Source organism: Lepisosteus oculatus, chromosome 18, assembly GCF_040954835.1.
Source record: "Lepisosteus oculatus isolate fLepOcu1 chromosome 18, fLepOcu1.hap2, whole genome shotgun sequence".
NCBI classification, from domain to species: domain Eukaryota; kingdom Metazoa; phylum Chordata; class Actinopteri; order Semionotiformes; family Lepisosteidae; genus Lepisosteus; species Lepisosteus oculatus.
In genome coordinates this window covers 21,812,923-21,838,855 of record NC_090713.1, presented here as the reverse complement: position 1 = coordinate 21,838,855, position 25,933 = coordinate 21,812,923, and the positions used below count along the sequence as shown (strand labels likewise).

Sequence of the window (25,933 nt, the reverse complement as noted above, 5' to 3'; positions counted from 1 at the left end):
GCCTGTCTTCTCTGTCTGTGTCCAGTGTGTGTGTCCAGGCTGTGGTCCCTGAGCCTGTCCTCTCTGCCTGTGCCCAGGCTGTGGTCCCTGAGCCTGTCCCCTCTGTCTGTGTCCAGTGTGTGTGCCCAGGCTGTGGTCCCTGAGCCTGTCTTCTCTGCCTGTGTCCAGTGTGTGTGCCCAGGCTGTGGTCCCTGAGCCTGTCCTCTCTGCCTGTGCCCAGGCTGTGGTCCCTGAGCCTGTCCTCTCTGTCTGTGTCCAGTGTGTGTGTCCAGGCTGTGGTCACTGAACCTCTCCTCTCTGGGCAGCCAGGTCTGCCTGTGTCCAGTGTGTGTGTGTCCAGGCTGTGGTCTCTGAGCCTGTCCTCTCTGCCTGTGTCCAGTGTGTGTGTCCAGGCTGTGGTCCCTGAGCCTGTCCTCTCTGCCTGTGTCCAGTGTGTGTGTCCAGGCTGTGGTCCCTGAGCCTGTCCTCTCTGCCTGTGTCCAGTGTGTGTGTCCAGGCTGTGGTCCCTGAGCCTGTCCTCTCTGCCTGTGCCCAGGCTGTGGTCCCTGAGCCTGTCTTCTCTGTCTGTGTCCAGTGTGTGTGTCCAGGCTGTGGTCCCTGAGCCTGTCCTCTCTGCCTGTGTCCAGGCTGTGGTCCCTGAGCCTGTCCTCTCTGTCTGTGTCCAGTGTGTGTGTCCAGGCTGTGGTCACTGAACCTCTCCTCTCTGGGCAGCCAGGTCTGCCTGTGTCCAGAGTGTGTGTGTCCAGGCTGTGGTCTCTGAGCCTGTCCTCTCTGCCTGTGTCCAGTGTGTGTGTCCAGGCTGTGGTCCCTGAGCCTGTCCTCTCTGCCTGTGCCCAGGCTGTGGTCCCTGAGCCTGTCTTCTCTGTCTGTGTCCAGTGTGTGTGTCCAGGCTGTGGTCCCTGAGCCTGTCCTCTCTGCCTGTGTCCAGTGTGTGTGTCCAGGCTGTGGTCCCTGAGCCTGTCCTCTCTGCCTGTGTCCAGTGTGTGTGTCCAGGCTGTGGTCCCTGAGCCTGTCCTCTCTGCCTGTGCCCAGGCTGTGGTCCCTGAGCCTGTCTTCTCTGTCTGTGTCCAGTGTGTGTGTCCAGGCTGTGGTCCCTGAGCCTGTCCTCTCTGCCTGTGTCCAGGCTGTGGTCCCTGAGCCTGTCCTCTCTGTCTGTGTCCAGTGTGTGTGTCCAGGCTGTGGTCACTGAACCTCTCCTCTCTGGGCAGCCAGGTCTGCCTGTGTCCAGAGTGTGTGTGTCCAGGCTGTGGTCTCTGAGCCTGTTCTCTCTGCCTGTGTCCAGTGTGTGTGTCCAGGCTGTGGTCCCTGAGCCTGTCCTCTCTGCCTGTGCCCAGGCTGTGGTCCCTGAGCCTGTCTTCTCTGTCTGTGTCCAGTGTGTGTGTCCAGGCTGTGGTCCCTGAGCCTGTCCTCTCTGCCTGTGCCCAGGCTGTGGTCCCTGAGCCTGTCTTCTCTGTCTGTGTCCAGTGTGTGTGTCCAGGCTGTGGTCTCTGAGCCTGTCCTCTCTGCCTGTGTCCAGTGTGTGTGTCCAGGCTGTGGTCCCTGAGCCTGTCCTCTCTGCCTGTGTCCAGTGTGTGTGCCCAGGCTGTGGTCCCTGAGCCTGTCCTCTCTGTCTGTGTCCAGTGTGTGTGTCCAGGCTGTGGTCCCTGAGCCTGTGCTTTATTGCAGTCTGTGCCTGCTGTCTCTCGTCCGGGTTCCATGCCCGTCTCTGCCTGTGTTCCAGGCCTATCAGAAGCTCAAGGAGACGGCGAGGGACTGTCAGGCCTCCCAGCTGAAGAAGCTGAAGGACGTCTGTGAGAAGTAAGACCAATACTGGGGTGTCCAGCGTGGGGGTGATTGATCCAGAGTGGGCCCTCTTCCCCTACAGACAGTTCCCACATCTAAGTATCTGCGGCAGCCCCTGTGTGATGTACGAGGCCATGCCAGGTCTGAGCCTCCTCAGTAATGTGCTTGGTGTTCTGTCAGGTTTTGCCCTGCCTCCATAGAGTGCTGATATTTGTGAGGGTCACCCCCCTGTGAGTTCAGAGCGTGTGATACCGCACAGTCCCGCCGGCGTCTCGCAGCCCGGCCTGCTACCGTGACGCACAGAAACAGGGTCTCTAAACGCCCGCGGCTTGTTCCTGCCGCCCAGGGAGAAGAAGGAGCTGCAGAAGATCATGGATCGCAAGAGGCTGGACAGCATCACCGAGGCCAAGACCAAGGGCCGCGAGAAGGCCGAAGTGTGAGTGACCGCGCCCGCTGTCCCAGGGGGTCTGCTCCGTCGGCGCCGCCGGTCGGATTCCCGTTGAGCAGCGGTCTGATCCGCTCCAGGTTTTACTGTGCTTTAATCGGAACGCAGCCCGAGGGCAGCGTTATTTGAACGTGGTTGGCTTCTCGTGCGACTGTACTCGTGTGGGTGCTAAGGTTGACGTACAGAATGACACCCAGGCCAACTGGGAAAACCCGCAGTGGATCAGGCAGCTGTGTGGTGGGGTGCTGAGCCGTTGACTTGTGCATTTCCGTGTCTCCTGGGCAGGGAGCTGAATGAGATCAACCGCAGGCACATCATGGAGACGGTGGCACATATCCGCAAGGTGAGTCCACAGTCGCCCGGATGAGAGAGGGGGGGGAGTCCAGTCTCATCCAGTCCAGGTTTTACCAGCTGCTGTCATGCCTGGGGTTTGTCTCAGAACACGACTGCGGGCTGTTTCATGCGTGTTGGACCCGAGCAAAGGTCACACGCAGTTGCACACGTGCTGTCACGGTAACATTTCTGTCGGAGTGTGGGAGGTGGTAACACCTGGAGTGGATCAGGCTGCTGTGCAGTAGGAGTATCAAGTCCATCCATCCCTTATTTAACTGCTTTTCCCAGTTCCAGCGGGCAGAAGGCGGGTTACACCCTGGACGAGACACCAGTCCATCACAGGACACGCTCTCACACACACACACACACACACACACCCACCCACCCACCCTGGACGGGACACCAGTCCATCACAGGACACACACACACGCTGACACACACACCCTGGACGGGACACCAGTCCATCACAGGACACACACACACGCACGCACACTCAGACCAGGCCCAGTTTTCCAAGAAGCCCATTCACCCCCCAGCATGTCTCTGGACTGTGGGAGGAAACTGGAGCACCTGAGGACAACCCACACAAACCCAGGGAGAACATGCAGACTCTGCGCAGATAGGTCTGGAATCGAACCCGGGGCCCCAGCGCTGTGCGGCGGCAGTACTCACCACTGCGCCAAGAAAATGAATTGTGCAGGTGGCAACAGTGCAAAGACAATGCTGGAAACTCTGGTGAGGGCGATGATGATGATGGTGATGATGGGTCTCTCGGCCTCTGTTCCAGCTGGAAGAAGCCCAGAAGAGGAGGCAGGAGGCTCTGCTCCGACAGCACCAGGAGATCCTGCAGCAGATCGACGAGGAGCTGCCCCAGGTGAGTCCAACCTGCCTGCGCTGAGCCCCAACCCGAGCTTGGGCTGTGCAGCTCGGTCCTGCTTCCCGCTGCCCAGAGGGGGGCGCTGCAGTTCAGCAGGGGTTCAGCCTAGTCTTAAAAACAGCTGCACATTTGGCGGCCCTGGAGGTAGAAAATGAAGACCTGGTATGGATTCGTTTTGCCTCCTCCTGCCCGTCCAAAGAGCTGTTGTGATTCTCTGTCTGTTCCGGCTCTCAAACGCTGCGGTACAATCCGGTACCCAAGCCTTGAGCGGCCCGGGTGAACGTGCCCGGCGGCGTGATCCGCGGTGGTCTGGAAGGCTGTGGTCCTCTCCCGCAGAGGCAGTCGGACCTGGAGCAGGAGCTGGCGCTGGAGCTGCAGGGCCTGCCCGAGGAGATCTGCCGGCACCTGCAGGAGCAGCAGGAGGCCAGGGGCGCCCGCCAGGAGGGCCCCCTCAGCCGGACGTCCAGCGACAGCCCGGGCTCCGGCCCGCCGTCCAATCACAGCACGCCGCCCGTCACGCCCAACCGGAGCTGGGCCGGGGGGCGGAGCCTGGACAATAGCACCGCCTCCTTGGCCTCCTCCTCCTCCGGGACCCCCGTGATGTCGGAGGCGGAGCTGACGGCCTCATAGCCTCTCCCGAACTCCCGCCTGCAGATCCGGATTCTCCCGCAGCCCCCCCCCCCCACCTTCACATAGGAAAAGAACGTTTTTATTCGCCTTTCCCCCCCCCGAATTGGATCTTTTGGCCTGGAGAGGACTGGCCGGGCAGGTGGAGACGATCGTCCACCTGCAGGCAGTGTTTTTAATAGGCAGAGCTATTTTCCCTTTTTAGTTTTTCGTGCGGTTTAGTGTATTTGAACTCCCCACCCCCATGCACAGACGGGCTTTTTATTTTTAAACCTCTCTCGTCCTTTTTAGTTTTCGTTTTGTCTCTTTGCGTCTCCTCGATTCGGACAAGCTGCGGCACCCCCTGAAGCTCAATCTGAAACGTCTGCAGGCAGGATGTCCTCGTAAACGTTCATGTAGTACAGGCGCTGACTGTCCGGTTCGCCCCCCCCCCCCGCTGACTGGACACTCAGCCCAGGGGAGCAGCGATATCGGGGTCCCCCCCACACAAACACACAGGACCCTGGGGGGGTCTCATACCACTGGTACCCCAGTCTTGCTGCTCCTCAGGGCCCGCGACCCCAGATGTGAATCTGTCGCTGGCTGAGCCCTCCAACTCCTGTTCGATCTTCTGCGTCAGGCCCTGCGGCGAGTTCATGCGGAAGGCGGGGACAGGGCGGTACGATTTGTGGTGGGGGGGGGGGGCGCTGCACTCTCTCGGGGGCTTTTTTCCAGGGTGGGACCAGCTGACCAGAACCCTCCAGCGTCCCGTTTTTTGGGGGGGGTGGGGGGGGCGCAGGAGATCCGGACTAAGTCCTGCTGCACAGGCCTCTCCAGGCTAACCTGGGTGCGAACCGCTGTCGAGTCTCGACGATACTGCGCGCGCGGTGCAGCGGGTTAAGACCCGGAATGGATCACACAGCTGTGCAGTGGGAGTCTGAGCGTGCCGTCCCTGCCTGTGCGCCATCTGGGAAGGTCCCTGCACTGCGGCTGCTAACTGGAGGCAGTAGGAGGGGCTGGGGGGGGGGAATCTGTTGCTGGGTGTAGTACCTCCGCTTGGCCACCAGAGGTCGCCCACGTATCTGAAGAAGCACACCTGGCGTGAAAGGAATATCTGCCCTCAGTCAGGCTCTCATCGAGGCTTAAGACAAGCCCCGGACTCGGAGGGCCCGGGTTTTTCGGCTGCCGGGAGGGACGTGGGACCCGGGGCTGGGGGGGTGTGGGGGCCTGCGAGAGGCGCCTGAGTCGAAGTCCAGCTCGAATCCGGGCAGGAGGGATCCATCCGAGGAGCGGCCCGGCTGGGGCCTCTCAGGTAAGGACGGGCTGTTCTGGGCTGCGCCGGGAGATTCCCTCTCGCAGGGAGACTCCCGTCTTCCGGTCCGCCGGAGCGACCCCTCCTTTCTCTCCTTCCTTTTCGAAGGCACGAAGAGGAGACGGAGGTGCACGGGCGTGAGCCCCGGTTTCTCTTCTCTTCCGCCCCCGAAGCTGGGCGCGAAGCAGCCGGGGGGAGAGACCCGGAAATGCAGAGGCGGGAGCAGCGCTGGGGGGACAAATTCGGGATCGGTTCCTCGCGATCCCTGCTCCCGGAAGCCCGGGGTGGATCAGGCTGCAGTTCGCCGGGAGTCCGGCTGGCGACACTGTAAAACCTGGAGTGGATCAGACTGCTGCGCGGCGGGGAATCTGGCCACTTGACCTTGAATGCTGTAAAGGGGAGGGTAAACCGAGGGCGTCGGACCCGGATCCCGGAGGGTCCCGGTCTCTCCTGGGTTTTGATCCAGCCGAGCTCTGGTACGTGGCGGGCCTGGTTAATGAGCTGCTTGATTGCGATGCTTCAGACAAGGCCGGGCTGATGCCTGAGCAACAGTAGTTAATGAAGAGGGGGGTGTGCCCATCAGCTGTAAAAGACCTCGAGGAAGATGCTAGAAGCGTCCAATTAGGACAGTAACGAGCTTAATTGGGTAACCGACGACTCGGCAAAACCCGGAAGGGACCAGGCCGCCGGGGGGGGTGGGGGCGCGAGTCCGAGCGCCCCGCTGTAAACGGTACGGCGCCCCCTGTCTGTGCTCTGCTGTGCGAGCTGGGGTCCCACGGACCGGCCTGAGGGACGCTGGCGGCCCATGAGATGGGGAGGCCCGTGGGATGAGATTCCGGTCCGGTCCGGTCCGGGGGAGCTCCAGCTTCTGGACTGCGTTGTAAATGTTGAACACCTGACATGTTGTATATTTTTTTGATGATGGGATGCTTTCCTTGGGTTTATCGTCCTGATTTGTGTTTTTAAAAAGAAATTCTGCTACTGAGTTGGGGGAGGGGAGGGAGGCTTTGCGGTGGTTGGTGTTCGGACCCGGTACGCTCGGGTTTCGTTTTTACTTTAGGGAAATCGGTGTAATGGTGAGAATGTATTTTAATTTTTTTTTTTTTAAAAGTAGACGTAACTCTTTTTTTTAAAAGGAAAAAGAAAACGGACTAAAGGGAAGAGTCTCCTGCTGTACGGAAATAAGCCTCCGTCTGAATCCGGACCCTTTCCGGCCCGTGTCTCCCAGTATATCGGAAGCGGATCTTGTAACTTATTGCACTTTTGACTCCTCGCTCGGTCCCTCCGCCTCTCCCCGTGTCCGTGCCGGGGCACGGCTCCTGGCGTTCAGCTCCGGATTTGCAGTGGGATGAGTTTCTGGGCATCTCCTCCTGTAGGGCACTTATTCTGTGATAGGTACAGACAGGCACAGAAAGCCACTCCAGGTGGCTGCAACCGGTACAGACAGGCACAGAAAGCCACTCCAGGTGGCTGCGACCGGTACAGTCAGGCACAGAAAGCCACTCCAGGTGGCTGCGACCGGTACAGACAGGCACAGAAAGTCCCTGCAGGTGGCTGCGACCGGTACAGACAGGCACAGAAAGCCACTCCAGTGTTGTGGCAACAGGGCATACTCATGAGCTGAAACCACTAACACCAACCACTAATTGACCCTGTTTATCCAGCAGCTCGTTTGCATGTTGTCCGGCTCTGACCAAGATGGAGGCTGGAGCTCGTGCTACAGCCCTCCCTTGAGTTTATCTTGGAGCTTCTCTCCCAACTCCTGTTGCGAAGTCCGGAATCAATTAAAACAATTAGGTGTAACGAGGGATAGAGGAGACTGTGATTCCAGAGTAATCCCGGGAAGGGCGTTCCGCTCCCGAGTCACCTCCACGCTGCAGGCCTGGGGTTGAACGCCAGCGAGACTGGGAATCCTCCTTCCGCGATCCGGCGGACGATTCCGTATCCCCGGATGCCAGGGAGCCCCGAGTCGAAAGGGAATTGTTCTGGATGTACCTAATCTTGTTTTTCCCTCTTGTTGAACAATATGACTTTGTAAATGCAATAAAGACGGAGGTTTTCGTTTTGAGACGGTGTGGCTGTGCCGCGTTTTCGATTTCCTGGCGGCTCTGTGGGAATCCCGGAGCAGGGGGGTGGCCCAGCACCGGAGCAGGCGGGAGCAGCTCCCCTGCGCCCCCGGACTGGATAAGGGATGGAGATTGAAAACGTTGTGACACGCAGCCATTTCTTCAGGGCTGCCTGAACTACGCAGCTAAATTTCCCACCCGGCTCCAGGGGCGGTCTGCCTCTTCCTCAGTCTTTCCCGAAATGCGCGTTCCCTCGGTTTTCCAAACAGACACACTGGGAGTTCTCTGTACCCCCCCCACCCCCTTTTCCTAAGCAGGAGCTGGTCTGAGGATTGGGGTTAAAATCCGGCCGGGCCATGGCCACTTGCCTAAACAGTGGGGAGGAGGGGGTTCCCCCAAAGTGTAGGGGATAACCGAGATGCTTGACCTCAAACCACGCTCCACCTAGTGGATAACACTTCAACATGATTAATAAGCAAATTATGGCAAGCCACTTAAAACATTTAAATCTTGACCTTTTAGTCCTAAATTCATAACTTATCTTGTGGAAGCTCCTGATGTTTTATTTTATTACTGCGAGAGTGAGAGAAAGGGATTAAAGAAGAAAAAGAAGTTAAATATCAGACGTTTAGCATCGGATACGAACAACACTTGCTCAGTTCAGAACGGCCTGTCGAGCCCCGGTTACGCTGTAATAAGGCGTTGATATAGGAGGACAATTTGGCCGCTGTTGATTAAAATGCAGTTAATTGTGCATGAATCTGCTTTGCAGATTATAAAATATTTATCAAAGGGATGTGCAGTTTATAATGCTAGCTGCTGCTGTTCAGCAATACATCAGGAAAAGGGGTATAAATAATGAAGACAATAAACAATTGATTCTATAATTGAGTTCTTTATTGATGATAACATTAAAACAACGTCGGGTACCCAGTAGTACATCACCCTTAGCAATGATGAATATTCCTGAAGGCAGTTATATTTCACTTATTCAGCTTTTATTAATGGTTCCTTTACGGTTAACTGTGTTTGTTGGGCACTTATAAAGTGGGTTTATGACATTTACAGGCCCTGTTCGCTTCAAGTGTATCATCCTTCACCCTGTGTTGCCAGCAGCTACATCACGCTGAAGCTCCCCACTGGCAGCCCACTGGAGCCCAGCAGGAGTGAGCCTGGCCAGTACCTGGAGGGGAGACTCCTGGGAGAGCTGAGGCTGCTGCTGGGAGAGGTGTTAGTGGGGCCAGCAGGGGGCGCTCACCCTGCGGTCTGTGTGGGTCCTGATGCCCCAATATAGTGACAGGGACACTACTGTAAAAAAGGCACCGTCCAAAAACAGGTCCTGACTCTCTGTGGTCATTAAAAATCCCAGGGTGTTTCTCATTAAGAGTAGGGGTGTTACCCCGGTGTCCTGGCCAAATTTCCCCCTGGCCTTCACCCATCATGGCCTCCTGATAACCCCCCTCTCTGAACTGGCTCCATCACTCTGCTCTCCTCCCCACTGAGAGCTGGGGTGTGGGGAGCAGACTGGTGCATCATCCAGGTGGGGGTACACACTGCTGGGGGTGGAGGGGATCCCCATGACCTGTAAAAAGCTTTCAGTGGTGTGTCCAGAAAGGCTCTATATAAGCGTAAGATTATTATTATTTTATTACTGTTGTTAGTTACTTAACGTCTTATTTCAGCAGGTCAGGTAACGTCAGTTTCCTGTATGTAGAAAGACTTATACAGTATTTTCCCCGCACACGCACACACGTCATGAGATCGAGGACACAATCTCATGTCCTCACTTCGGTCCTGAACCCCCCTCGCGGGCGCGGGCGCCCGGCTGCGGCAGGAAGTGAGCGCACGGCGGCCACCGGAACTCGCGCTCGGTGGGGCGGGGTTTTTATGTTGCCCCGCCCAAGTGCGGCAGGCTTGAGCTCAGTATCGACTCTTCCAGAAGGCGCGGCGGTGCTCGAGAGGCCCCGGCCGGCGGGCTGGTGCGGTAAGTTCACCCCCTGAAACGGGTCTCCCCCTCAACAGACAACACGTCGACTCGGGGGGGGGGGTCTTTCTTGCCGGGAAGGACGCCTGAACGGCGGAAAGGTCTGGAAGAAAGCGGGCTGTTCGTCTGAGAGCCGGGGTCCGACTCTCTGGCCCCTCCCCCCTTTCTCGTGCTGCGTTTTGAAAACGACGCCGCTTCCAGCGCCGCGTGCCGCGCGTTTCCCCACAAGCCTCTGCGCGGACGTTGCAGACTTCCGGTCGTCCCAGAAGTGGCGATGAACTGTTAGTATCTGGTGCTCCGAGCCGAGATGCTCTGAAACCCAGTGGATTCTGTTCCACGGGGGGGAATAAAACAAAACATTTTCGTGCCACGAGTGACATATTTTCAGTGTTAAGGGTATTAAAACAACTGCACATCGCGTGTGGCGTCGATAGGATAAGGTGAAGTACACCTGCATCACCCGAAAAACGTGTAACGGGAAGCCAAAATAAGTTATGTGTGAGCATTTATGCTACAGCTGTACTAGAAGATCTTGTAACGTGTATCTTCTGAAAGAACTCACCATACAGTACATACCTATTATTATTACATTATTATTAACATTATTATTATTATACCTCATATATATGTTGCAGGAAGACCAGGTTTATATATCTCCGATATACTTGATGGTGGACCAGCACCAGGAAACCTATATGCCTGAGATCGTGTACACTACCTGGGCCAGAACACAATCTTCCTTTTTAGAGAAGAACCTCCCTCAAAGACGCTTCTCCTTCCAAATCCCATTCATTTGTGGAATCTGGTCTGTCGGACCTCTGCTCCTCCAGTGTTATTACACCTGAGAGCCCGTGGGCTGAGCTGAAGGGGGCCGTCCACAAGGACATCAGGCACAGCGGAAGTGTCCCATGTCCCTCCCTGTGTGCTCTCCAGCCTTACGGCGAAAGGCTTTGTGCCGTTGTCCGTGCCAGGGGAGGTTTCTTGAAACCATAACTTTGGTATATTATTAAGAAAAAATAGTATTATCGATTTAAAAACATTTGTATTGGAATAAAATCCTCTTATTTCCCATTTTGGCGGAGGAGGGGCATAAAATATAGCTCTATATCCGTGCTATTTATTTTATGTCTTTTCTTTTTTTTGGTTCATTTATTTCCCAGTGGTGCCATTATACGTTGTCTTAAATAAGGCACAGAAGTGTTCTGGCACAAGGTATGCAGATTTTCTGGTATATGTCCCAGTTCTGGTGTGAGGTATATATCTTTTCTGGTATAGGTGCAAGTATAGGTTTGGTATATAAACTATATACAGGCGATCTGCTGTAAGGTGTATCTTTTTCTGGTATAAGCATATAGTATATGTAGTATAACATAGGATTTCCTATATAAACTTTGTAGGTATTCTGGTATAGGTATATAGTTTTTATTATAGTTCAGGCGGGTAGCTGCGTCAGCCTGCGTATTCTGCAAAGGAACAAGTAATAGGTTTGTTCCATGCTGAAAAGGGAAGAGAGAAATCACAACGTTTTTATTATATTATAATACGTTTTATTAGGTATAAAGTGTTTCTGTTTTTCGGTTAAGGTTCAGTTAAGGTATAACTGTATTCTTGAATTGGCATGTAGGTTTTCTCGTACAAGGTGTAGTGGTTATCTGTTGCAGGTGTGAAGGTTTGCTGGAATAAGGTACAGTGTATATTTTTCTGGAATGGGTATATCTGTTTTCACTATATAAGCTGTATCTGTGTTCTGGTATAGCTCTGTGGGTTTCTTTATATAAGGTACATTCTAGTATACGTACTGTATATAGGTTTTCTGAAAGCTATCCAAAGCATATAGGTGCTCTGATAAGGTATGTAGGCGTATAGTTTTTCTTTTATAAGGTATATAGCTGTTCTAGTATATTGGCTCTTGCATAAGGTATTGTACATAGGTGTTTTGGTATAAGGGATGTCTACTGTATGTTCTGATAAATATATAGGTTGTCTTATTTAAGCTAAATTGGTGAATGTCTGGAACTGAAATACAAGTGTTTTTGTGTAGGTCTATAATCTGGGATTGCATATATAAGGGACAGAAGTTTTATATATAAGTGTATATATATATGTGTATATATATAAGTATATAAGTATATAAGTATATAAGTTTTATATAAGTATATAAGTTTTATATATAAGTGTGGAGGTTTTCTGTAGGCGTTCTGGTATTGGAACGGTGTATAGGGGTTGTGGGATACGGTCTGTAGGTGTTCGTGAATGCAGTCGGGCTCAGGGGAGCTGTCCTGGTACCACACTGTCTTTCCACCTGGGCTCGGGGGCAGCCAGCAGGCCCCTCTGGCCCTCGCGTCCTGTGCCGAGTCCCCCAAACCCCAGGGGTGCAGCTGTCTCCTTCCTGCTCCTGGAAGCTCACCCCGCCCTCGCCTTGGTCTCGGGTCCCGCCTGTGTGGAGCTCTCTGCTCGTGTAGGTTATGTTTTTTGGGGTCTTTTTTTATTTTATTTTTTTTATATATATGTTTTGAAAGATGTTCTTGACTCTCAGACACCTTCGAAAGAGGGATTGTGTCACGCTAGAGTTCAGAGCAGGGACAGGCGGCTCCAGTCCACGAGCACTGCAGTGCCCTTTGGTTTTGGGGCAGTACTGGGATAAAATGTTCAATTCCTAATTAGTCACTAGTTGAAAAGTAGCTCTAAACCTGCAGGAATCTGGCTCTTAAGGACTGGAGCTGCCCATTCCCTACAGAAGCCCTATATAAAGAGTAACACCGTACACACATACAGTACTGTAGGCACAGTCTCATACAGGCTTCCACACCTCCATAGTCACTTAGCTGTACACACCCCCACTCACCCACTGACTGCCTGGGAGAAGCAGACAGGAAGAGAAACACTGGGCAGCTCCTGCAGTGACCCCAGGATGAACTGGACTCGGGGATACCCGTCCACCAACCACTTTCTGTACAGATCACCTCTGCACTGAGATCAGTCTACCCCCAGAATCTGGGCTGCTCCCCTGTTCAACTGGCCAGCCTCCAGCTCTGTCCCACTGGGATTGTCCCCCCCCCTCCCCACTGGGTCCCCCTGATCACAGGAAGGGATTTTCTTTATTGAAGAAATGTGCAGCAAAACTGTCCCTCTGCATTAAAAAAAAAAAAAAAAAATCTTGCAGGGGATTAATTCCAGATTTCGGTACCCAGAACCACCTTGGATTCACGCACGGGGAAGAACGCTCTGCGATTCCTGTTCGCTGTGGATCTCGTCTGGCAGAACTTGTCCTTTATTTTGTCTCCGTAATGCAGATCCTGCATGATCGGCCCAGGAGAATTCCTAGGTCCTTCAGGAGATTTCCTGGTATCCACAATAACCCGGCTAGCAAAAATCCTACGGGGTTTGTTTTGAGTTTGAATTCCCCATGAGCGCGGGTGGAGCAGTGATGCCTGGCAGCGCCGGGGCCCTGGGTTCAATTCCAGACCCCCTGCTGCTGTCTGTGTGGAGTTTGCATGTTCTCCCTGAGTTCATGTGGGTTTCCTCCCTCAATCCAGACAGAGTGGTGGCTTAACTGGCACTAGTGTGAGTGTGTGTCTGTGTGTGCCCTGCAGTGGACTGGTGTCCTGTCCAGGCTGTACCCTGTCCAGAAAGAGTCTGGCTGCCCTGTGACCCTGTCCTGGATAAATCACCTTGAAAGTGGAGGGATGGATGGTGTGGTTCTAGAAGGGAATTCTGTAGGATTTCAGAGAGGGAATTGGGGGCAGGGGTTCAGAAAATTCTTAATACAGAATCTAAAATGTAATCAGTACTCCTTCTCGTACCGAAATCTCCTCGTGAGGAAAATCTGTTGCCGTTTCTTTAGTGTTGAGAGTGATGAAAATCCAGAGCCCTGTCCAGGTGCGCAGCACGCTAACGCAGTTATTCACATGACCACACAATACGACTGGAAGAAACCGCAAGAACTTTACTGTGATAGAGATGGAATTTTTCGATGGAAACGGGGAGGGGGACAGTGAGCTGAGACATGATCGGTCCCTTTTTCATTTTATTTTTTTTCGGGGGGGGGGGGGGAGGGTAACGTAGGTGTCGCCTGTGTCACAGTGAGCAGAAAAACTCAGAGAAGATTTTTTTTTTAAAAAAGAATGGAAGAGGGAGAGCTGGAGAGAGTGGGGATGAAGAGAAACAGGAAATAGACAGGAGAGGGGGGGAAGGGGGGAGAGAGAGAGAAGGGAGAGCAGGTGAGGCAAAGAGGTAGAAACAGAGTAACAGGAGGAAGCACATACCAATAAAGACACAAGGTTCCCCAGCATCCAGAGAGATACACAGTTAGGAAGCAGTAACACAGTGAGAGATACACAGAAACAATCAGGCTTACAGGTCTGGTCAACTAGACATCGGTCACATAACACTGTAATGACAACAGCAAGGGCTAACTGCACCTACAGTGTGTACTGTACAACAGGCAACATGCAGAGGAAAGAAAGGTCTTTTATTTCAACATTTATTTTTTTATGCATCATTTCTTTTTTTTTTCTTAAAAGATTTTAAATAAAATTAGTCTTATTCGAGAAAAATAATTAAACGTTTTTTTTCTCCCACCTTTCTGTTTTTTTTTTGCTCTTACGCAGCAGAATCTGTAAACACGGTACAGGTATTTCAAAACGAAAAAGAAAAAAAAAAGTACAAAACCATAAAAACAAAATCCGCCCGAGAGATGAGGTCAGCCGTCCAGCCTTCCCTAAGGCATGTCCATCATTCGGGTGATGATCGGTCAATTATGACGATATTCAGAACAGGATTAGCTGCCCATCACATCATTTGATGCGTTATTGGCTGAGGCGGCACTAAAGGGCTTGTCGTCATGTTATTCAGGCTATGATTGGCTCATCTAAATGTCACTCACACCACTACAGGCTGATTTTGACATAATTCAAGCATCCATTTAGTAGTATTTGTTTCGGTTTAGGGGGACAATATTCTACCTTTTTCTTGAGTCCTAGCTATTAATATTGCTCAGAGGAACTGTAGTGGAAAATCTAAGTTTGGGGGCGATTATTGGACAGGGCTTTCTGTCTGTCAAACACCTTGGAGTCGACCTCTGCAAACCGCAGCACTGGTGAACCGTACAGTTAAGAGTGCCCCCCCCAGTGCATGTAGCGGCAGCACATACCGCCACAAGCAGGATTCTGCACTGATGCCAGTGAACCTTTCCTTTTGGCAAAGACTGAACAGAGACTTGCAACGGGGGAACGAGCTGTCCAGTCCAGCTGGGGGGGGGGAGATACAGGCACCTGCCCAGCGCGATTGTGTTAAAAATCAGGAAGACATTTCCACAAGCTCCCCCAGCGCAACACACAAGGGTCACGGGAGAAGAACGGAAGAGGAAGAGTCGGGCAGAAAGGGAAACATTCTGTACAAGCTGCTTGATGGAGCTGGTTTTTTTCTAGAAGTCTCTTCTTGTTAACATTAAAAATATCCAAATATCCAAACTTAAAACACACAGAGACCCAGAGAGCAAACTCAAACTGCACTGTGGTGGACACTGAGCTCTGGGGTGTAGTGAGACAGGGGGCACCGAGACTGGGGTCCCCCCACACACACACACAGCACCCTGGGGGGGTCACCCACCTACTGGACAGAGACGGAGGACACTGAGCCCTGGGATGCAGTGAGAGTGGAGACACGCCAGGGGGGTAGTAATGCTACTGGTCTCCACCAGGGGGTGCCCTCGAGTTAGCAGTGACCAGCATAGCCAACAGTGGCACCTTCTGTCCTCCGGCGTGTGGGCTTCGTCTGGCGCGCAGCACAGCGGCCTCGCTCCATACAGGAGCCAAGAGCCCCGGCTGGCTGGCGGCCAGCAAGCCCATCCCGTTAAAACCCCGCTGATCCCGGCAACGGTAACCACCAGCTGCCGGATTTACCCAGCTGCGGGGAGGAGGAGGAGGGGGGGGGGGGGGTTTAATACCTGTGGGTACTGGAGAAGCATCAGTGGGAAGGCAGAGTGCAGCACAGCACAGCCCCTGGAACGGGACACGCCGGCAAAGCGCGGAAAAACCCCTGGAAGACTCCGGCACAACTGCCATCCTTCCGGGCCCCTGTGTGTGTGCGGGCCGGGATGCTTCGCTGCGGACCGGATGGGCAGGACCAGTCTGAGGTGCAGAGTGACAGTGACTCGGAACAGGAGGATTTATTTTAAGCGCCAGCTATTAGGCTGCATATTAGTCACTTATGGGTGACGTGTCTGGGTACAAGCCTTAAAAATAACCGACAAAGCCTTGTATGGTGTCTAGAGCTTGGCAAGAGCTCGTTAAAGTTTCAAACTAATGTCGGATTGTGGCCTTCGAGCTGCCGGGGAAAGAGACTGCTCTATCTTGAAGGGACCCCCCCCCCCGGTGAGGACACACCCCCTACCCCCTCCCTCTTTACCGACACCTCGACAACCAGAACAATGCCTCCCTCCTGGATACCGTCTCCTAGCAACGCGACGCAAGGGCTAAAAATAGAGGCCTGCGCAGTGCACACCAGGGGGCATGTGTGAAGGTATGGGCTATATACAGCAGGGCCAGGTCTGCCCGTCTCTGCGCACTGCAGCCCCCAGGAAGAAATACGTCTGTCTGGCTACCTCCTGAGCAGAATCAATCTGTCTCTGTAGGTACCAAGAAATCAGGCTAAACCTCAAAACAACGAGACTCACACATAAAGAGCTACACATCTCTGTACCTTATCTATCCGTCTCCCTAGGAACCAGTATTTCCACCTCTGAAAGGCATGAACACTGAAAGCAGCGCCATTTTGCTGGATTTTTAACGTCTCTCAGTAGAGATGTAGTCGGAAGACATGTACAGACTGGACCTGAACCACCGGACCAGCTGTCCCCCTGGTCTAACAAGACTGGCCCTGAATCACTGGACCAGCTGTCCTCCTGGTCTAACAAGACTGGCCCTGAACCACTGGACCAGCTGTCCTCCTGGTCTAACAAGACTGGCCCTGAATCACTGGACCAGCTGTCCTCCTGGTGTAACAAGACTGGCCCTGAACCACTGGACCAGCTGTCCCCCTGGTCTAACAAGACTGGCCCTGAACCACTGGACCAGCTGTCCCCCTGGTCTAACAAGACTGGCCCTGAACCACTGGACCAGCTGTCCCCCTGGTCTAACAAGACTGGCCCTGAACCACTGGACCAGCTGTCCCCCTGGTCTAACAAGACTGGCCCTGAACCACTGGACCAGCTGTCCCCCTGGTCTAACAAGACTGGCCCTGAACCACTGGACCAGCTGTCCCCCTGGTCTAACAAGACCGGACCTGAACCACTGGACCAGCTGTCCTCCTGGTCTACCAAGCCTGATAACTTGTGGCATCAGTGCAGAATTTTCCCTCAACAAGTGTCGGTTTGTCTCCGCGGGGTCTGCTGACCGTTAGTTTGCCAGGGTATCCCTCTTGATCCGCAGTTTCCGAAACAGACCGAAGAGGGCGGGGGTTCGTCCAGCCTGTCCCCGGGGAGCAGAGCCGCGGTGCTTTCTCACAGGTTGCACTGGGTGAAGTGGAATCCCAGCCTACAATCAGTATAACAATAAGAATAATAAAAAAACGAACACAGGAAAGAAATGAAAATGGTGAAACGCAACGTCGTTTCTCCTTCCGCTTGAGTTCCCGTCCTTCTCCGATAAATACAGATAAATTAAGAAACCCGGTTCAGAGAGAGGTGATCGGGTCCCCGGTACGGGTAACTGTTCAGGGGAGCCAAAGAGGAAGGCGAGGAGGAAGAGAGCCTGTCCAGTTCGTTCATGCCTCCTCACGAGAGTCCAGTGCTGCACACAGGCCAGCAGCAGGACAGGGATAGGTAGATATATATATACAGACATACATCTGGAAATGTGTCCTCATTCTCCAGCTTCCCATCGCTGTCGTGTCTCCGAGGGTCTGTTCCGGGCCGGTGAGCTCCAGTATGATCAGGATGAGAGCACGAACACAAATGAAAAACTCTTTTAAAAATGGAACAGACCAATGGAGATCACAGAGGAGGGCAGGGAGGGGGAACTCCTCTCTCCTCGGGCGCCTAGGACACATTCAATTCCATTTATTTTTAATATAGCGCCTTTCCCAACAAGGTGCCCCAAACACGAGACTGTAAACTGTAAGTGGGGCCTATAGCGTGTAATATGCAGCGAGGACACGCCCGGCGCATGCGTGTGGGAGTGATGCCGTGCGTTAAGAGTGTGTGGACGCAGAAGGGTGCCCATGTGTCGGTGCCTTGCTTTCGTTCGTGTACAGGGAACGCGTACGCGACTGCTTGCACTTCCGAGAGGGGTCTGCCCCCCACCTGCCCTTCCTCTCACAACGGACAGCGCCACCCGGTGGTCGGATCATGTAGCTGCGTGTTCTCGTGCTTCCTTGCGCCTACTCCTCCCACCTGGCGCCGATGCTCGCCTCCCCCGGCTCAAGGCGCACTCCCAGGTGCGGGGGGTGGAGGAAAAAAGAGAGTGAGAAGGGGAGAGGAGGAAGAGAGGGGGGGGGATGGATGGAGAGGAGGGAGGAGTATAAGGGAAGGAGGGGACATGGGAGTAGGAGGGAGGGTAAAGTGGGGGGGGGGACACGCAGTATGACTGTGTAGAGGGGGTGTCTGCCAAGCCATTCAGGGGGAAGGGAAGGTCCTTTCCCCCTTTTCTTCTTCCCGTTCATTTTTGATTTGTCCCTTCCCGTCTCTCCGTCCCTCTCTCGCTCTGTCTGTCCCCGCTCAGAAGCCCTGGATGTGGCAGTAGGCCTCCAGCGAGGCCAGCAGGATGTAGAGCAGCCACAGGAAGAGGAAGAGGAGGGTGGTGAGCAGCTTGGCAGTCCGCGGCCCCCCCAGCTCGCCCCCCGCCACGCTCGCCCGCCGCCGGTACATCAGCACGGTGACGTTGACGAAGGCGAAGATGGTGAAGAGCGTGACGGTGAAGGCCAGCGAGCCCGGGTCCACCCGGAAGTCCTTCCCCTGGGCGCGCCAGTAGACGGCGGCGATGGTCCACGCCACGCCGATGCCCAGGAAGACGTTCACCGCGTTGCTGCCCGTGACGTTGCCGATGGAGGCGTCGGCGTACTGGTCCTGGATAGCTGCCACTTTACTGGCAAAGGTGTCTGAGGAGAGGGAGAGAGGAAGAGAGAGTGTTCATACACCAGGGAGAGAGGGGGGGAGGGGGGTTGTTAATACACTGGAGAGAGGGGCTAATAGGGTTAAAACATGGGAGAGAGAGAGGGGTTAATACACTGGAGACAGAAGGGTAAATAGGGGTTAAGAGATGGGAGAGGGGTTAATACACTGGAGACAGAGAGAAGGGTTAATAGGAGTTAAAACATGGGAGAGGGGTTAATACACTGGAGAGAGGGGCTAATAGGGTTAAAACATGGGAGAGAGAGGGATTAATACACTGGAGACAGGGAAGTGCTAATACACTGGAGAGAGACGGAGAGAGAGGGGTTAATACACTGGAGAGAGACAGAGAGAGGGGTTAATACACTGGAGAGAGATGGAGAGAAGGGTTAATACACTGGAGAGAGATGGAGAGAGGGGTTAATACACTGGACAGGCAGGTGGACTGACCTGGCACAGAGGTGCCCAGCGCCACGAACACCACGGCCGTGACCGAGTCCTTCAGCCCCACGGTGCAGCCGAAGTGCGAGGCCAGGTCGCCGGTGACGGCCGTCAGCACGCCGATCAGCGAGATGGACACCAGGAAGCAGGCCCAGCCGTTCCAGTACTCCGTGGGCGGCACGAAGGCGAACAGCACCTTCCAGAAGACGGTCAGGAAGTGCATGATGTAGTCGAAGCAGGAGGGCAGGCGCTCCTCCCCGCTCTCCTCCTCGTCGTCGTCCCCTGGGGGCAGGGCGGGCAGACAGGACATCGTGAGCGCAGCCCGGCACCCTAGCCGATTTCGCCAGCCCTCGCGGGAGACGCACCGGGATAAACGATACGCGGACGAGATGAGACAGCCACGGGTCACAGCCACTATACTTGGATTGTCCGACAGATCCAATGCAGCAATAACGTACTGTATACTGTAGTCTGATCAATAGATCCACGATAGTCCCGATATAGAGTCAGGTCCCCAGGTCATACAGTCACAATATATAAATCTGCTCAATAGATCCACAATAGTCACAATACAGAGTTGGATCTAAAGTTAATAGACACAATACACAGTCAGATCCATACAAAGTACTGCCACTATACAGTCTGATAGATCCACAGTTAATACAGTCACAACAAACTGATCAATAAATGAACAGTTAAAAGTCACAACAGAGACGGATCCAAATAGCCGTAATAGAGTCAGACCCACGGAAAGTACTGTCACCATACAGTCGGACAGATCCACAGTTAACACAGTCACACAGCAGTCTGATCAATAAATCCACAGTTAAATCGGCAGAATAAATGGATCCACAGAAAACCACCATACAGTCCAAGAGAACCAGAGTTAACTGAGAGAACAGGATTGAGAGCAAGCTGGGGTGTGCGAAAAGACAAATTCCTAATGCAAGAAATTGTATATGGCCAATAAAGCGATCTTATCTTGTGAAACAGAAGACGATGAGCGAATGATGTGCTTCTGTGGCTTGGGGGGGGGGGGGTTGGTTGGGCAGAAGGAGACACTGGTGCCAGGCGCAAGGGCAGAAGGGGCACTCGCACACTCTTCGGGTGGGGGCTCGCTCTGGGCGATGGCGTCTCTCGCAGCTGCGTCCTGCCCGCTGGGCTGACACGGAGATCTCGGAGCCACCTGACACCTGGCAGCGACGCCGGCACGCCCCTTCCTGACTGACTGAGCCGTGTGGCAGCGCACTGCACCCAGACAGGGAGTGTGCGCGAGTGTGTGTGTGTGTGTGGGGGGGGCTAATAACACACATTTCCTGTCATCTCGCTGCTTTATGCTCCATTCAACACGGGTGAAATGGACAAATGAACCACAGAAGAGAGCAAATGAAATTAATTTGTAGCTGAGTGAAGGGGGGGCTCACCGGCGCTGACGGTCACCGCGCTAACGAACTGCTCCCTCCAGCTGCTGCTGCCCACAACCAGAGCCAGATTCGTCTTCTTAATCAGCTTATCCACCGTGCTCTGAAGACAAGGACGGAGCTGTTATTACACCGTGCTCATGGCTACTAGACTGTGTGTGTGTGTGTGCAGTGTTGATGTGGTCTACAGTTTGTGTGAGCAGTGTGGATGTGGTCTACACTGTGTCAGTGCAGTGTGTGTGCAGTGTTGATGAGGTCTACACTGTGTGTGTGCAGTGTTGATGAGGTCTACACTGTGTGTGTGCAGTGTTGATGAGGTCTACACTGTGTGTGTATGCAGTGTTGATGAGGTCTACACTGTGTGTGTATGCAGTGTTGACGTCTGCAGTGTGTGTGCAGTGTTGATGAGGTCTACACTGTGTGTGTACAGTGTTGATGAGGTCTACACTGTGTGTGTATGCAGTGTTGAGGTCTACACTGTGTGTGTATGCAGTGTTGAGGTGGTCTACACTGTCAGTGCAGTGTGTGTGTGTGCAGTGTGTGTGTGGTCTACACTGTGTCAGTGCAGTGTGTGTGTGCAGTGTTGATGAGGTCTACACTGTGTCAGTGCAGTGTGTGTGTGTGTGGTCTACACTGTCAGTGCAGTGTGTGTGTGTGCAGTGTTGATGTGGTCTACACTGTCAGTGCAGTGTGTGTGTGTGTGTGTGCAGTGTGTGTGTGGTCTACACTGTGTCAGTGCAGTGTGTGTGTGCAGTGTTGATGAGGTCTACACTGTCAGTGCAGTGTGTGTGTGTGTGGTCTACACTGTGTGAGTGCAGTGTGTGTGTGTGTGGTCTACACTGTCAGTGCAGTGTGTGTGTGTGTGGTCTACACTGTCAGTGCAGTGTGTGTGTGTGTGCAGTGTTGATGTGGTCTACACTGTCAGTGTGCAGTTTTGATGTTGTACATCAAGCATGTTGGACACTGTTCAGTTCTTTATCTGGGACCAGTGCTGTGAGTAACTGGGCCCAGCAGACTGGGGTACCTTGAATTCGTACGACTCCTCGATGATGACCTCCAGGCGGGTGTGCTCCCCCAAACTGGGGCACCCCATCTTCGCCACCTCCTCCTCCTCGACCCCCACAGCAGGGCGATTCTCGTTCGAGTCGCCTGAAAGGAAGAGGGTGAAGAGAAACAGAAGAGGGAGGGTGGATGAGAAGGAGGAGTGGAAGACAGGCAGAGAGGGAAAGGAAGAGGAGGAGGAGGAGTGAGGGAGAGTGGGAGAGATGGAGGGGAGGAGGGGAACGGGAACACCCTCACTGCTCCTCTCGGTCATTCTCACCATGTTTCTGGCCGATTTCCACCAACACCGGCTCTCCCAGCTCGATGGTGAAGGTCTTGTTCTTCTCGTACTCTTCGTCGTCGATGATCTTCACCTCGATCACCTTCCTGCCCAGAGAGGGGACAAGAACAGGAGACAGGTCACGCACGAGGGGTCCCTTCGGCAGCTTCAGGCCCATTGATCCCCAGATCTCACCCAGCATCTTCCTGAAAGAGACCAGGATGTTCATTTCCACAGCATGGCCGGCCAGTTGCTCCAGACCCCCAACAGCCTTTGTGTAAAGGCGCACTTTCCCATAGTTTCCACTTGTGCCACGGCGTGGCCTGTGTCTCACTGCGGGTTCTGAAGAAGTGAGCAGGGCTGGTTTAGGGGATTCGGAGGGGTCCTGCAGCAGCGCTGGCTGGCTTTGTGATGGTCCAAGAGAGCCCACACCTGAAGGGGTTACTGCCTGCTCTCTGCCACTGCAGCCCTAGGCATGTGGCAGCTGGATCCGTGGTTTGCTGCAGCAGTGACAGGTGCCTATTACCCTCCCCTCTCATTAGCGGCCCTAACAAGCAATTCCAGCAGGCCCCATTATTGATAGCTTTCATAAAAGATTCAGCAATAATTGACTATAAACACAGGTTCTGTCTGTTGCTGATGTCACAGAACACAGAGCCAGACCGCAAGTCTGGCAGGCCTCTTTCCCCCTGCCCTCACCACTAGCATTGACTGTCTCTCCCTCCCCCAGTCTCTCAGCTCTCACCACTAGCATTGACTGTCTCTCTCTCCCAGTGCCTCAGCTCTCACCACTAGCATTGACTGTCTCTCTCCCAGTGCCTCAGCTCTCACCACTAGCATTGACTGTCTCTCTCTCCCAGTGCCTCAGCTCTCACCACTAGCATTGACTGTCTCTCTCTCCCAGTGCCTCAGCTCTCACCACTAGCCCACACTGCCTCCCTCTCTCTCTCCCAGTGCCTCAGCTCTCACCACTAGCCCACACTGCCTCCCCCTCTCTCAGTCCCTCAGTTGTAATCTGCCTCTCCTCTCCATCCATCCATCCACTATTCCCAATGAGCTCATATTTTGTAGCGAGAACAGCCAAACCTGAAACATTAATCAGCAGAGGTTTGCCGTTGTGTAGTTCCAGCCTGTCGTAAATCAAAGATTTAATCGATCTTCCACTCGCCCCTGCCCCTCTCCAGGGGTGATTAACACCAGATGAGATCTGCCCTTTTATTACACTAACGGATGACCACAACAGAGAGACCACAACCTCTATTCATCTATAATCTATAAACCTCTGTCATTCCCATCAGTCCTAACTGGCTGACAAGTCAGGAATAAGAAGGAGATGGGTTCAGTCTGGATACTGTAACTGGGGGAGAATTGTAGAAGACAGGCCCTTCTGAGCTATTTCACAGTGTTGGTAGTGAGAGAGCTGAGGCTGTCCTCCCCACTAATGCTAGAGCCTGTTTAACTGGTCCCAGCAGTGTCCCAGTTCTGACCCAGGGCCTGGTTAACTGGTCCCTGCAGTGTCCCAGTTCTGACCCAGGGCCTGGTTAACTGGTCCCTGCAGTGTCCCAGTTCTGACCCAGGGTTTCACTAAAAAAAACAGACGAATAGACAAAACAAATCGATAAGAGATACTTTACACCACAAAAACACACCCGTTTCTCCGCAGATCACACGTCTGTAATATCTGGATATTTGCACACTGCGGTCTTCTGTTGAGTCTGGCGGTGCCCTGTTTTAATTTAAAGCACTCCAGATTGTGTGGGTCAAACAGACGCGGGTTTATTACCGGTGTTTCTTAAAGGTCCAACAAGCGATGGACGGCCGGCGTTTCCTCACAAGGGAAAACTGAGTTCCAATTAGAATTGCTTTAGTCTGAAAGCGTGTGCATCATAAAGAACATCCTAACATACTGTACATCGCAAAACAGAATAAAACCAGCTGCTGCCGACACGTAGGTAACTTGTACACAGCTCCACGGCACTAGATAACCCTCCATTACTGCGCCTCTCTAAGACTAAACACCATCCGTCGAAAGAAAATAACAGAACCAGGACTTATCAACCAGAATCACTCACTGAAACCAAGGGCGGACGGGAACATTACAAAAGGAGTCTACAAACACCGAGAGGGAAACAACTCACGCCCCGAATTCAAGCCACACCGAAGAAGGGCCCCTAGTTGTGAAGGCGTGTGATGACGATCGCTAATGCAGCGCCGCCTAGTGGCGCGCCAGAGTAAGTCCTCCACCCTACGTACTGTAACAGGAATCCGAGAGAGCGCATCGGTACCGCCCGCAAGCCCTGCGGAGTCTGAAAACGAGCCCTGCATAGAAACCCCTGCCCCAGCAGGACAGACGATACAGAAGCTGTCAGGGTGACTCTACTCAGCGCATTAAGCTCTGCCGCTGTGTGCGCCTCGTGGAGGAGAAGGAGAGGAGGGGAGGGCCCAGGCATTATTATTCATGGAGACCCTTAACGGGAGTGTTGACGGCAGGATTCATCTTGCCTGCCTGGGGCTCATGAAACATTTACCAGCGCGGTGCTTCCGGCACAAGCCACTTTGGAGGCAAAGCCCGCTTGCGCGCACACACTCACACACACACACATTCGTGCATGAGCACAACCACACGCGCACGCTCAATCGTGATCACACAGGCCATGGTTATGGGAGTTGATAGTACATGACGCGGTCTTTAGGGGGCGCCACAGCTTTACAAAGGTTAAAGTCACAAGTCAATCCTCTAGAAATACAGCAGGGATGGACTCAAACCTGCAACCCTCTAGGCCTCAGACTAAAGACAGCAGAGAGCCAGTATTGCACCCACTGTGTTCAGTACAGCTGGGGTAGGTGCATCCACACTCCTAACACTGATCCATTAATTAATTTCCAAATGCATTTGGCACCCCCTTCCCCCTCTTTTAATCTGCTTTATTGCCTCAACGGTGTTTCCTTCTGATTTATGGCATTTTATTTAATTTGCTTTTCAATTACTCTTGAGCCCAGTCCAGAAGTGTAATCAGGCTGTGGCTGCAGGTTTGTGTAGCTCCAACCCCTGGCCTGTTCCAGTCTCCTCTTCCTCCTCCTTCGTCCCCCTCCGGCAGGCCCCGAACTCTCCTGTCACCCGTGACTGACGGTCACCTCTTGCTGACCGGACTCTGGGTCACTGCTGCCGACAACGTCCGACACTGGTCACTACACTCGTGCGCACTGTCTCACACACTTACACACGCACTCCTGTCATTCAAACACACTCAAGACACACACACGTCACTCACACACACCCAGACCCACATACTCCTGTCACACACATACACACCCAGACCCACATACTCCTGTCACTCACACGCACCCAGACACACACACACACTAATGCACACACACACTGTCGCGCACACTCGCTTACTGAACTGTTATGGGATTAACTCAACAAAAAGCACCAGGCCAAAGAAGCAGCCGCAGCTCTAGGTATCGTGACACATCGAGACCTTATTCTTCATCTGCTTCTGCCCAGCCAGCCAGCAGGGTCTGCTCGCACTCAGAGACCCTGCCGCTGTGTCAGACGGCACGCCTGAAACACCGAGAGTCTGCGCACGCCTGGATTAGGAACCTCAATTCAGAAAGCTTTTCCTTCAAAAAAAACAAAACAATTTTGAGTGAAAAAGCAACCAAACAAATAAAAGACCATTTATTGATCCCATTTCTTTTACGAGCGACAGGGTGTGTTTCTCCCAGCTGCATTAATAACCTGCTGAGCAAAGGGCCTCAGTTCATAACACAACTGCTCAGTGCAGAGCATACGCACACACTTTCCCCATCTCCCCCTGCATCTCTCTCCCTCTCTGCTCCTTTCTCCCTCTCCATCTCCTGCACTCTCTCTCTCCTCCTTTCTCCCTCTGCTCCTCTCTCCATCTCCTGCACTCTCCATCTCCTGCACTCTCCATCTCCTGCACTCTCTCTCCCTCTCCATCTCCTGTACTCTCTCTCCTCCTTTCTCCCTCTGCTCCCCTCTCCATCTCCTGCACTCTCTCTCTCTCCTCCTTTCTCCCTCTCCATCTCCTGCAACCCCTTTCCTCCTTTCTCCCTCTCCATCTCCTGCACTCTCTCTCTCCTCCTTTCTCCCTCTCCATCTCCTGCAACCCCTTTCCTCCTTTCTCCCTCTCCATCTCCTGCACTCTCTCTCCTCCTTTCTCCCTCTGCTCCCCTCTCCATCTCCTGCACTCTCTCTCTCCTCCTTTCTCC

General features: G+C 53.5%; 2 protein-coding genes and 1 long non-coding RNA gene across 5 annotated transcripts in view; 2 read left to right on the top strand and 1 right to left on the bottom strand.

Moving 5' to 3' along the window:
* plcb3 (phospholipase C, beta 3 (phosphatidylinositol-specific)) overlaps positions 1-7,423 on the top strand; it is a 39,622-nt gene extending 32,199 nt beyond the window's left edge. For 2 of the 3 annotated variants that reach the window (XM_069180088.1, XM_069180086.1), the window contains 5 exons: positions 1,721-1,797; positions 2,129-2,218; positions 2,513-2,570; positions 3,348-3,434; positions 3,774-7,423. In XM_069180088.1, coding sequence (XP_069036189.1) covers positions 1,721-1,797; positions 2,129-2,218; positions 2,513-2,570; positions 3,348-3,434; positions 3,774-4,067 — 606 coding nt within the window. In that variant the 3' untranslated portion in view covers positions 4,068-7,423. The remainder of the gene's footprint in view (positions 1-1,720; positions 1,798-2,128; positions 2,219-2,512; positions 2,571-3,347; positions 3,435-3,773) is intronic. The other variant, XR_011182337.1, reaches the window with a different exon arrangement.
* A 1,741-nt stretch (positions 7,424-9,164) lies between these two features.
* LOC138224015 (uncharacterized) lies at positions 9,165-19,950 on the top strand. Its single transcript, XR_011182384.1, has 2 exons — positions 9,165-9,405; positions 18,126-19,950. It is a non-coding gene; the product is annotated as an uncharacterized lncRNA (long non-coding RNA).
* slc8a4a (solute carrier family 8 member 4a) overlaps positions 13,424-25,933 on the bottom strand; it is a 43,034-nt gene continuing 30,524 nt past the window's right edge. Inside the window, exons 3-7 of the mRNA XM_069180229.1 lie at positions 21,698-21,804; positions 21,401-21,525; positions 20,380-20,479; positions 18,965-19,237; positions 13,424-18,501 (exon numbers count right to left, since the gene is read on the bottom strand). Coding sequence (XP_069036330.1) covers positions 18,122-18,501; positions 18,965-19,237; positions 20,380-20,479; positions 21,401-21,525; positions 21,698-21,804 — 985 coding nt within the window. The 3' untranslated portion in view covers positions 13,424-18,121. The remainder of the gene's footprint in view (positions 18,502-18,964; positions 19,238-20,379; positions 20,480-21,400; positions 21,526-21,697; positions 21,805-25,933) is intronic.